This window comes from Carlito syrichta, unplaced genomic scaffold (genome assembly GCF_000164805.1).
Source record: "Carlito syrichta isolate Samal-C Ts95f unplaced genomic scaffold, Tarsius_syrichta-2.0.1 Scaffold308579, whole genome shotgun sequence".
Classification (NCBI taxonomy): domain Eukaryota; kingdom Metazoa; phylum Chordata; class Mammalia; order Primates; family Tarsiidae; genus Carlito; species Carlito syrichta.
The window spans coordinates 444,696-457,479 of record NW_007252675.1 but is presented as its reverse complement, the minus strand read 5'-3'; the positions used below and the strand labels follow the sequence as shown (position 1 = coordinate 457,479).

The 12,784-nt window shown below is 40.7% G+C and overlaps 1 protein-coding gene across 7 annotated transcripts in view; it reads left to right on the top strand.

Moving 5' to 3' along the window:
* Nucleotides 1-12,784, top strand: part of NFYC (nuclear transcription factor Y subunit gamma) — a 75,265-nt gene that overhangs the window by 38,164 nt on the left and 24,317 nt on the right. For all 7 annotated transcript variants that reach the window (XM_021716243.1, XM_021716242.1, XM_021716238.1 and 4 more), the window contains exons 2-3: nt 3,254-3,366; nt 12,471-12,542. In XM_021716243.1, the coding sequence (XP_021571918.1) occupies nt 3,262-3,366; nt 12,471-12,542 (177 nt within the window). In that variant the 5' untranslated portion in view covers nt 3,254-3,261. The remainder of the gene's footprint in view (nt 1-3,253; nt 3,367-12,470; nt 12,543-12,784) is intronic.

Genomic DNA, 12,784 nt, shown 5'->3' with positions numbered 1-12,784 from the left:
GGCCACTGCACTCCAGTCTGGGCGACAGAGCGAGACTCCAACTCAAAAAAAACAAAAGTTTTTTAATAGTTATTTTTATTTCCGAAATTTTTATTTGCCCCATTTTAAAAGGTTAGGTTGAGTCTCACTCTTTTCATTGTCAAGAGCACCTTGTAGGAAACTATTAATAAATCAAAATAACTAAACTTCTCTAGGTTACCTTGATTTCTTTGTTTCCAGTACATCTAAGGAGATCTATACACCATGTGCATGTGCTGATAAGTGAAAAATGCAGGAGGTCTTACTTGGTTATTTAGGACTCCAGATTTTATCTAGTCATTTCCAAATGTGATTGAACACTTCCTTTTAACTCCCTTCAGAAGCTCCGAGATCATATTACATCTCAGGTACTTAAGAGTTTCTCTTGATGTGTAGAGCCTCCGGCACCAGAAATTGGCTCCAAACATTTTCCCATTACATCATTGCACATTGATGTCATTACACCAAAGAGAAATCTGTTTTGAAGATTGTACTCTTGTTTTCCTCTCATTTCTTTGTTATTATTTCCTTTAAAAGGAAAAAGAAAACAAAATCAGAGACCTCTGGGACAATCCCAAGTAACAATTTAAGAACGAATTGAACATCCTCACTGGCTAAATCTAAAGTTATCCATCTCCATTTCACTCTGCTGATAGTGATCTCTCCAGCATGCATCCACATGGAGCCTGGAAAGTTACATGTTTGGTCATGTGACACCTGGCTTTGGTGCTTTTCTTTCAGTCCCTCAGAATTAGTTCTTAATGCCTCACAGAGCTCTCCACCAGCATCCCATCACTGGCATATTGAACCTTTTCAAATAATTCCACAGAATAGAAATTCTCAAGAGATCACTAAGTTTCTCATTCTTTGCATTTAATTAAACTGTTTCTTGCATTTAAGTGTTTGTCAGAGTTTTTGGAGTTTTTTACTTTCCTGTAAATCTTTTAAGACATTACAATACATGATGAGTATCCCTAATCTGAACATTTGAAATCTGAAATGCTCTGAAATCTGAAACTTTTTGAGTCCTGACATGATGTCCAAAGGAGATGCTTGTTGGAGCATTTCGAATTTCACATTCTTAGATTTGAGATGCTCAGCTGGTAAGTATAATGCAAACTTATTCCAAAATCTGAAAAAATTTCAAAATTCAAAACACTGGTCCCAAGCATTTCGGATAATGCTCAACCTTATTTTCTACAGTTACAGCTGATGTGGGGATCCTTATTAAATTTCCTCCTCCATCACAAAGTAGTTGACTAAATGTAGGGTCTGACTCTGTTCTCTCTTTCCTAATTTGAATTCTTCATTGTTTTTCAGCTATCTTTTTTTTTTTTTTTTTGAGTTGGAGTCTCACTCTGTCACCCAGACTGGAGTGCAGTGGCCGCTCCCGGCCACCGCAGCCTCAACCTGCTGGGCTCTGGCGATCCTTCCGCCTCAGCCTTCCAAAGTAGCCGGAATTACAGGCACGTGCTACCGCGCCCAGCTGATTTTTTGATTTATTGTAGAGATGAGGTTTCACCAGGTTGCCCAGGCAGGTCTCGAACCCTCGGGCTCAGGCAATCCACTCACCTCAGCCTCCCAAGGCGCGGGATTACAGGCTGAGCCACCGAGCCCGGCTTTCAGCTATCTTTAAAGCTTCTAGTTGCTGGTGTGTTGTGTTCACCATGTGCCTGATAACAAAGTTCAGGTTAGGAAAGAACTGGGAAGTAGTTTTAGTTACAGATTTCATGTTGCCTACTCAATTATTGACCTAGTCTTTAGCACTTTTATATCCTATGAGGCAGATGTATGTGAGATTAGAAGGAATAATAATTATCAGTAGGCCTAGAGAAATGGGACTTTGATCTAAAACAAAAGAATAAACTTGGCTTTTTTTTTTTTTTTTTTTTTTAAAGATGGGGTCTTGCTATGTTGCCTGGACTGGTTTCAAACCCGTGACCTAGCAATTCTCCTGCTTCAGTCTCCCAAGTAGCTGGGTCTATAGGCACATGCCACTATGCCCAGCTTGGTTCTTATTTTTTAAGACTTTGGGTTTACAGTTCTGTATAGTAATCATTGGGGACCCCTAATATATTTGCTGGAGACTATGGCATGGAGTATGAGAAGCCATGGAGAACTTGAAAAAGCTTTGGAAGGAATAGGTATTGAAAATTATAGACTAGACTAGGACACTAGAGTACTATCTTCACTCTACCCCTACCCCCATGAGAAGTTAAAAGCCTTGATTCACATTAGGATTTCTGGCAACTTTATTTTTATTTATTTATTTATTTATTGAGTTGGAGTCTCACTCTGTCGCCCAGACTGGAGTGCAGTGGCCGCTCTCGGCCACCGCAGCCTCGACCTGCTGGGCTCTAATGATCCTTCCGCCTCAGCCTTCCAAGTAGCTGGAACTACAGGCGCGCACTACCTCACCTGGCTAATTTTTTGATTTATTGTAGAGATGGGGGTCTCATCAAGTTGCCCAGGCGGGTCTTGAGCCTGCGGGCTCAGGCAATCCACTCACCTCAGCCTCCCAAGGCGCGGGATTACAGACTGAGCCACCGAGCCCGGCTTCTAGCAACTTTAGATTTTCTAGTTGGAACTCTTTGAGTCTCTGTGGTGTAGGAAAAACTTTCTTTCAAATGTTTTTGTGGCTCATGCCTATAATCCTATCACTTTGGGAGGCGGAGACAAGAGGATTGCCTGAGCCCAGGGATTCGAGACCAACCTGGGCAACTTGGCAAGACCTTGTCTCTACAATAAATCAAAATACTAGGCTAGGCAGGCATGGTGGTCTGTGCCTGTGGTTCCATCTACTTGGAATGCTGAGGTGGAAGGATTGCCTAAGCCCAACAAGTTGAGGCTGTGATGACTGTGAGTATGCCTCTACACTCTAGCCTGGGTGACAGAGTGAGACCCCAACTAAAAATTAAATAAATAAATAAAATAGAAAGATTTAAATTTGTGTTGAAAATCTTTTTACCTCATCAACAAGGGTAGCTGCATTTAGATTTTCTAGTTGGAACTCTTGACATTTGTATACCTAACCCTGAATTATATCCCACATCTTTAAAATAAAAAAAAATAAATCAAAAAAAGAAAATCTTTTCAGTACAATTATATACCTTATCAGATTGAAAAGTTGAATAAGTTAGTGAAAATATCCCACAAAGAAAGATATAAATAACTAACCTAGACAGAAAATCTGACTATTATTTCTAATGTGTCTCGTTTATGTGTTTATTTTCAGTTGTCGAAATGTCCACAGAAGGAGGATTTGGTGGTACCAGCAGCAGTGATGCCCAGCAAAGCCTACAGTCCTTCTGGCCTCGTGTCATGGAAGAAATTCGGAATTTAACAGTGGTGAGGATGAATGAGAAGTTTTTATGAGAAATTTTTAAAGAATGTAAAGGGCTATGGAATGATTAGCCCAAAACTTAGCCTAAAACATTTTAAATTTCAAGCACATTTACAAAAACATAGTTCACTCCTGACCTTTGGGGAGGAAAATGAAAATAAAATTTAGCTTGGGTGAGGTAACTTAGCAGGGCATTCTTTATATCTTAATGGCTTACCTTAGGCATGTAGGTGTATAGTAGATGCTTTGACTTAGAGGTAGTTTAATGTGAGGCATGTCTTTTAGGAATGTAGAAAAACAGAGATCTCACCTTCCTTCAGTAGCTGAAACTTATTTCTTTTCTTTCTTTTTTTTTTTTTTGAGTTGGAGTCTCACTCTGTCGCCCAGACTGGAGTGCAGTGGCCGCTCCTGGCCACCGCAGCCTCAACCTGCTGGGCTCCGGCGATCCTTCCACCTCAGCCTTCCGAGTAGCCGGAATTACAGGCATGCGCTACCACGCCCGGCTGAGTTTTTGATTTATTGTAGAGATGAGGTCTCGCTGCCCAGGCGGGTCTCGAACCCGCGGGCTCAGGCAATCCACTCACCTCAGCCTCCCAAAGCGCGGGATTACAGGCTGAGCCACCGAGCCCAGCTGAAACTTATTTCTTAGGCCTGATTTAGGTGCCCTGCCAAATTTCTAGAACTTGGTGAAAACTATTGGGCAATTTATTCAACAACAAATATGGGCCGGGTGCAGTGGTTCACACCTTTAATTCCAATACTTTGAGAAGCTGAGGCAAGACGATTGCCTGAGCCCAGGAGTTTGAGACCAGCCTAAGCAACATGGTGAGACTTTGTCTTTATAATAAAATCAAAAAAATTAGCTGGGTTTGGTGGCACATGCCTGTAGTCCAGCTACTTGAAAGATTGAGATGGAAGGATCTCCTGAGCCCAGCAGATGGAGGCTGCAGTAGCAGTGATTATGCTACTGCACTCCAACCTGGGTGACACGGTGAGACTCCAGCTCCAAAAAATAAAAAGTCTGTTTGAGCCAGGCACTCTATAGATGTTAAGAGATACACTTAGGCTGAGTGCGGTGGTTCAAGCCTGTAATCCCAGCACATTGTGAGACCAAGGCGAGAGGATTGCCTGAGACCAGCCCGGGCAACTTAGTGAGACCTCATCTCTAGCCAGGTGTGGTAGCAAGCCTGTAGTTCCGGCTACTGGGAAGGCTGAGGCAGAAGGATTACCTGAGCCCAGCAAGTCAACACTGGGGTGGCCATGAGTATGCCACTGCACTCCAGCCTGGGCGACAGAGTGACGCTCCGACTCAAAAAAAAAGAGATACACTTAGGTTAGGGTTTCACAGCAGTAGCATTATTGATGTCTTAGGCTAGATAATTCTTTGTTGTGAGGGACTGTCTTGTGCATTGCAGGATGTTTAGCAGCATCCCCGGCATCTACTCGCTAGGTGCCAGTGGCATCCTTCCCCACTTGTACCAAAAAAATGTCTCTAGACTTTGGCAAATGTCCCCTTGGTCAAAATCATCCCTTGTTGAGAACCACTGATTGAGAAGAATCGACTATAACCCTGGCCCTTGAGGAACTTGCCATCTAGTAATTACAGCCATAGGTATTAATCAGTATTTACAGAGGGTGCCAAAAAATGTGTACACACTTTAAGAAAGGAAAAACTGTATTAAAATTGTAATACTCAATATGTACCAATAACAAAAGATGAATACAAGTCACATTTGATTTCTGCCATTACAAGAGGTGCTCAAAGTGGTTACCATCAGTGCCAGACACTTCTGATTATGATGAACTAAAAGTAAAAATAGATAACACCTTTTAAAATGTGTATGCATTTTCTTTGGCACCACCGGTATTTATTAAATACTGAGTCACACATAGTGATGACTCCTGAAACAGTAAAAGTCAAAGTGCTGTCGGAGCACAGAGCATAATTTCACAGGTAAGCATATTGGCTTTGGTGGTAGGGTCAGCCTGGTGTAAAACTAATGCCCTCCTGGGGTGTGGTGGGACCAAACCATTGCAGCAAGTCTGTCCATCAGCTTGAGTCCAGAGACGTCAATCCAGGATCAGGCAAGTAACCGAATAAAATTTGGAGGTTTAAGCTCAGCACTGAACTTTTCTGTATTTTGTTGGGCTTTTATTTTTTTAATTGTAAAAACCACATAACAAAACTTACCACCTTAACCATTTTAAAATGTGCAGTTCAGTAGTGTTAAGTGTATTCACATTGTGAAACACATCTCCAGAATTTTTTCATCTTGCAGAACTAAAACTCTGTACTCATTAAACAACAACTGTGGCCACCATTCTACTTTGTTTCAGTGAATTTGACTTCTTTAGATACCTTACTCATATAAATGGAATCATACAATACAAATGGTCCCCTACTTACGATGGTTTGACTTAAGATTTTTCCACTTTACGATGGTGTGAAAGCAATATGCATTCAGTAGAAACCATACTTTGAGTACCTATACAACCATTGTTTTTCACTTTCAGTATAGTATTCAATAAATTACATGAGATGGTCAACACTTTATTATAAAATAGGATTTATGTGAGATGATTTTGCCTACGTATAGGCTAATGTAAGTGTTCTGAGCACATGTAAGGTAAGCTGTGATGTTTAGTAGGTCAGGTATAGTAAATGCATTTTCAACTTAGGATATTTTCAGCTTATGATGGGTTTATCAGGATGTAATCCCAGTGTAAATGGAGGAAAATCTGTGTTTGACTTTTTGTGACACTGGCTTATTTCACTTAGTATGTCTTCAAGCTTCATCCATGTTGTAACATGTGGTAGGATTTCCTTCCTGTTTAAGACTGACTAATGCCCCATTGTATGTATATGCCACATTTTGTTTATCCATTCATCTGTTGATAGACATTTGGGTTCCTCCACCTCGTCTATTGTGAATAGTGCTGAGATGTGTGTGAATGTACAAATAATCTCTTTGAGACCCTGGGTTTTGATTTGTAACCCCTTGGCTTTTCAAGCTTGATTGCCAGCAGAGCAGATTGTGGGGTTGACCAAATTTTAGTACCTATACATACAGTGTATCAGAGGCTAAAAGAAGATTACTTTGAGGAATTCAGTTTTGGTTCAGGTTTTGTGGGTAAACAAGAATAAAGAGCAAGTTGTCTTTAATCATTCTTATCTTGATGACCAACTAAAATTTTCCTCCTGTGTACTCTTGAAAAAGACTCCTAGACCTCTACCATGCTGTGTATTTTATACCAGATGTTTAGAACAATATCTGCCATGTAGTAGGTGCACAATAAATATTTGAAAGAATTGGACTCCTTCACTTCACATTTAGTGTAAAGCAACATCAGTTCCAAATTTGAATGAGAATGCAAACCAATAAAGTCAAGGTAGGTTTTTTTCCCCTTTGTATGACTCTTATTTTTCCTCTCTGCTCAAGACTACACCATGTGATGGCATCTGCTTCTCTGACTGCATCTCTCCCTGTATAACATGGCCAAACATTTTAGTATTTAGTCTATGCCTTTCCAGAACTCAACAGTAGTTAAAACTAGACTTCTTTAGATATGTCAGAGCCTCTTAGACACCTCAAAATGTCTAATATACTTTTTTAAAATCTACTAACTGTCTAAACATAAATAAAACTTGTGAGGATATTCATAAGGTATTGTGATCTCTCTAAGACCGAAACATAGATTATTCCAAAAACAAGTTAGTTGAAGTTTACTAGATGTATTTCATGATGTGATGGAAACACTGACTTTAGTCATTTTGGTCTGAGTTCTGCAAAAGCAATTTATCTTTCATCTCAGCGTGCTCTCATCACTCTTAAAAGCCCTATAATTGTCCAGGTGGTATTCAGCTGGGATTGAAGTTAGTTAAAAACCGTATCAAAACGATTGCACCAGAGTGATTGTGTAAAATGGTTTATATTCCTGCTCAGCAGAACTCCAAGAACAATAAGTAACAGACATCCTGGCATTGAGTTTTACCCCACTGAGCCTCTTTGAAAGTGGGGAAGAGAAGGCTAACTTGTCTTTTTAGGGGTATGTTGGGGCAACTATATTGAATTTTGAAAAGAAAAACCTAATCCTTTACTAACTTATTCCCTGCATTCCATTCAGCCTTCAGGTAACTAATTTAATGCCTAGGTCACTGTCTTTTAATTGGCAGTTTTATCTTTTCTTTCTTTTCTTTTCTTTTTTTTTTTTTTTTTTTGTCTCCCAGGCTGGAGTGCAGTGGCACACTCACAGCCATCCCAGTGTCAACTAGCTGGGCTCCGGCAATCCTTCTGCCTCAGCCTTCCAAGGAGCCGAAACTACAGACACGTGCTACTATGCCCAGCTAATTTTTGATTTATTGTAGAGACGAGGTCTTGCCAAGTTGCCTGGGCTGGTCTTGAACCCGCGGGCTCAGGCAATCTACTTGCCTTGGCCTCTCAAAGTGCTGGGATTACAGACTGAGCCACCAAGCCCGGCCAGTTTTATCTTTTCATTCCTCAGTGCCTCCAAATTAGGTGATGACTCTTCTAACATTACAATCAAATCAGATAAGAATTTTTTTTTTACAGTCATGGTGAAGGTTGGTGGACTGTTATAGAACAAGTCCTGTGCTGGATGAGTCCTTCTGTAGAGCAGTACTTCTCAAACTTACACTGTCTGTGTGAACCACATGAGGGAGGATCTTGTTAAAGTATTGATTCTGATTTAGTAGGTTTGGAGTGGAGCTGGAGATTCTGCAGTTCTTTTGTGTTCCCAGGTGATAATTTACTTTGAGTAGCAAGGCTTGATTTATTTATTTATTTGTGAAACATCTTGCTCTGTCATTCTGGCTGGCTGGAATTCATTCATTCACTCATTCAGTTATTCAAGAGACAGTCTTGCTCTGCCAACCAGGCTTGCTTTATTTATTTATTTTAAAGTTTATTTTAAGAGACAGGGTCTCTCTCTGTCACCCAGATTGGAAAGCAGTGGCGTTGATCATGGCTCACTGCAGCTCTAACTCCTGGGCTCAACCAGTTCTCCCACCTCAGCCTGTAAGTAGCAGGGATTGTAGGCATGAGCCTCAGCACCTGGCTAATTTTCTGTAGAATGGGGTCTCACTGTCTTTCCTAGGCTGGTCTTAAACACCTGGGCTCAAGCTGTCCTTCTGCCTCTGCCTCCCAAAGTGCAGGGATTGTGGGTATGAACCATTGCGCCTACCCTGAGTATCAAGGCTTTAAAATAGTGATCCTTAACCTTCATTTGTATTGTAGTCACCAGGGAGTTTTCAAAACACACGATGCCAGAACTCTACCCTCTAGAATTCCTGCTTCAGTTGGTCTGAGGGAGGGCTCAGGCATCTTGTTTTTCTAAAAGCTTCCCAGGTGCTTCTAACATGCCTCTAAGGTTTTCAAGAGATTTAGAATCTTGTCTTTGCCAGAATGCCTGATGAGGAAGGCCTGGAAAAGATTTCTCATCATTATTTGAAACTCTGGATGTTCCTTAGTGCAGCCTGAGACCCATTGACTTTTCTTTGGCTTCAAACTCTCATTGAGTGAATTCAGACTTGAATTCATCTTGAAACTCAGAAGTTTCAGATGGCAGCATTTTTTTGTTTGTTTTTTGAGTTGGAGTGTCACTGTCATCCAGGCTGGAGGGCAGTGGATGTGCTCCCAGCCACCACAGCCTCAACCTGTTGGGCTGAGGTGATCCTTCTGCCTCAGCCTTCCAAGTAGCTAGAACTACAGGCGCTTGCCATCACACCTGGCTAATTATTTATTTATTTATTTATTGTAGAGATGAAGTCTTGCCAAGTTGCCCACGCTGATCTCAAACCTATGGGCTCAGGCAATCCTCTCACCTGGACCTCTCAAAGTGCTGGGATTGTAGGTGTGAGCCACCACGCCTAGCTGGCAGCATTTTTAATGTAGCTATTTGGTTGTAGTCAGGAGCATGAGAGTATTCTGAGAGAGAACCTGCTTTTCCGCTTTACTGATGTCACTCGCAAAAGTAGGAAAAAAGATGTATCAGTTCTTCCATTTGGATAAGAGGGAATTAAATGTTATTCACATCAGTTGCATAGTTGCCAGTGACTTGGGGACATGAATTGAAAGCCAGTTTAGTGGGCCTCAGCTGCTGATAGTGGAGGGGCTCCCTTCTCCAATAAGCTTATCATAAACCCTTACATATGACTGGAAAGCTAGGATAGGATTACAGAAAGCTAGGCAATTGTCAGCAGTGATGAACCCCACACTCATACCTCAGAGTCCTCTTTCCACTCATCGTCCCTTGAAATCTCAAGGTTTGGGGAACATGAAAAAGTGGTTTCTCACAAAAGATTTGAAGTGAGAGGCTTTTAAAGCAGAGCTTATTCAAATTTCTACCTCATTTTATACCTCTGCAAGGTGGCAATGATATAATTTCTTTATCCTTAATCTTTCTTGTTGCTTTTGACTAAATAATAGTCTCATAGAACCTCTAAAGTAATATTTTACTCTTTCAAGTTGGGAAAGGAGGTCTTCTTTTTTTTTTTTTTTGAGTTGGAGTCTCACTCTGTCACCCAGACTGGAGTGCAGTGGCTGCTCCCGGCCACCGCAGCCTCGACCTGCTGGGCTCCGGCGATCCTTCCGCCTCAGCCTTCCAAGTAGCCGGAATTACAGGCATGTGCTACCATGCCCGGCTGATTTTTTGATTTATTGTAGAGATGAGGTCTCGCTGCCCAGGCGGGTCTCGAACCCGCGGGCTCAGGCAATCCACTCACCTCAGCCTCCCAAAGGCGCGGGATTACAGGCTGAGCCACCGAGCCCGGCTCTTCTTTTTTTTTAAATCAGATTTAGGCTTTGACTAAGTAATCGTGGAACAATTTTGTGGAAATTATATTAAACAACCAAACCAAATGAGAGCACACTTGCAAGAGAGCTAAATGTTGTGGTCAGAATCTTGTGCTGTATCATACCGGGAGGACTTCCAAAGGAATTGTCATCCCTAGCAGTCTCTTGGTCCTGTCTATGTAGCATCATCATCTTTGGTGATATGCTACACAAGAAGGAAGGCCAATGATTGATTTCTGTGATTAAACCTTTTTAAAAAGTCTCTTCAGGATCTGGCCCCAATCCAGCATTCTCTTTCCTGTTTCTCCCCTCCATATTCAGGTCATACATGTAAAACTTAAATAGGCTATATTTTTTGTGTCTCTGTGCTTCTATGCTTGCTGTTTTCTCTGTCTGAATAACATTCCCACACATTTTATTTTATTTTAGTTGTGGGTATATATGAGGATTTGTTACATAAGTAAATGCGTGCAGGTGAAGTTTGGGCTTCTAGTGAGTCCTCTTTCCCCCTGGTAGTGGGCATGGTACCCAGTAGATGGTTTTGTGCCCCTTTGCCTTCTCCCCACATTAGCAGTGCCTGTCATCAGTTGTTCCCGCCTTTGTACTCACGTGCCCAATGTTTAGAACCTGTTTATGAGCTCACACTTTTTCAACAGTCAAATTCTTAGTATCCCTTGGACACAATCCAGATGTCATCCCCTCTGTGGAACATTTCCCAACCGCTCTCTCACCCTCTAGCCCTACATTGCCAGCTGGTTATTTCCTTCCTGTTAGCCCCAGTGGGATTTTCTACTCTTCCCTTCTAGTATTAGATAGGGGTTATAATGTTTTTATATGATTGTCTCTGACAAACTATAAGTACTTCAAAGGTAGGAATAGATTTGTGTCTTTTGCACAGTATTAGGCATCCTAAGTTCACTATTCGTTTAATTACTGAAATGAGTAACTTAAAGAGGAGGAGAAAAAATAAGAATAGATTAAATATGTCCTGCTGTCTCCTTTTGGTGAAATTTTAACAAACTGGACTTAGTAGCCTCTGTCACTCCAGGGTTAGTTTTAGTAAAGACTTCATGGAAAATGTTGATACCTAATTTGGAAAAGGAAAATATGAAAAATTGGTGCTTGAAGTTTGTAGAGCTGAGTGATAGCCAAGCAGCTTGCTGAGTTTGTGTGGAAAAATTAGATGTCTTAATGTACATTTTATCCTAATAGTCACTTTTCCTTCTGTAATAATAAAATAGATTCTGGGAAGACTGGTAATATTTTTCCAAGATGCCTTCTTGGACATATATTTAAGGTTTTCTGTTGGTCTTGGAAAAGAAAGTTCACTTATACTTGTTAATTATACCAAATCTCAAATAAATAGCTGCTTTCATAATGTGATGATGCAAATTCCCAGGTGAGCATATTGGGTTTAGTGAGTCATATTTCAGACCACTTATAGAATCAATCATTTGACACTTAGTCCCAGTAGAGATTTTGCTGATTTTAGCTATTATCTGTGTTTGCACCTTTCTCTTCATTGCAGCTCTGAAACTTGAAATTGATTTTTATTTCTAGAATTGCATCCAACATTGGGCATGTGTTTAAATACCAATAGTTTCAAAATAAAACAGAAGAGCTTAAATTGCATATAATTGAGTAGTGCTGGTCTTTTAAAAAGCTTTTTCCTAAATCCTATCCACAGTGAAGTTTGTGGTTTCCCCTACCCCAGTCCTGTTTGATAAAAATGCAGGGCTGTTCCTAAAAGGCAACTGATAAATTCACCCTCATCCTTTTTCCATTCCCTGCTACCCCTACTCAAAACATATTCTGTAGACAAGGCTATTGCTGTTGTGATGAGAAAGGCAATCTGATTTCTCTTGTCAGATTAGTGCAAACATCAGGAATGGCCAGTATCACCTGTAAAGAACAGTGGGTCACTGTGGTCAGGTGTTGGTGGCGTTTGCCCATATAGTCACTACATGGAAGAAAGTACTGGCAGTTTAGAGGAATGCCCTGGAAGCAGAAATCTCATTTTAATCTGCATGTTGCAGACTGGTAAACTTTCTTAGGAAAAAAAAAAATGTACTTGAATCTTTATTTTACACTGAGGCAAAGAACCTAATGATTGTTTGAAGCTCTGGATAGGTTAAGTAAAGAAAAATTTTGCTCTGGTGCTTGTGTTTTCTTCATTTCATTAGTACCTCCTCTCCTGTCATATTTTCTGAAGGTAGGGTCTAAGCCAATCAGAGTGTTTCCTATTGCCACACTGTTGATTGTTCCCACCATTTATGCACCCTTGTTGCTCTTTTCAGAAAGATTTCCGAGTACAGGAACTCCCACTGGCTCGTATTAAGAAGATTATGAAACTGGATGAAGATGTAAAGGTAAATTCACATTCATTTTCATTGTTATTATTTATATTGAAGCTAAAATGATGGGTAGATTATTGCTCATTTCTCTAGAGCTCAAAGTTTAAACACAAAATATTGTTACTGTTGGTTGCTTTTTTATTTGATTCCTGTCTAAAATTATTAAGTTAACTAAAATTGAACAGTTTTAATTATTTTATGCAGCTGGGCTTGGTGGCTCAGCCTGTAATCCCGCGCCTTTGGGAGGCTGAGGTGAG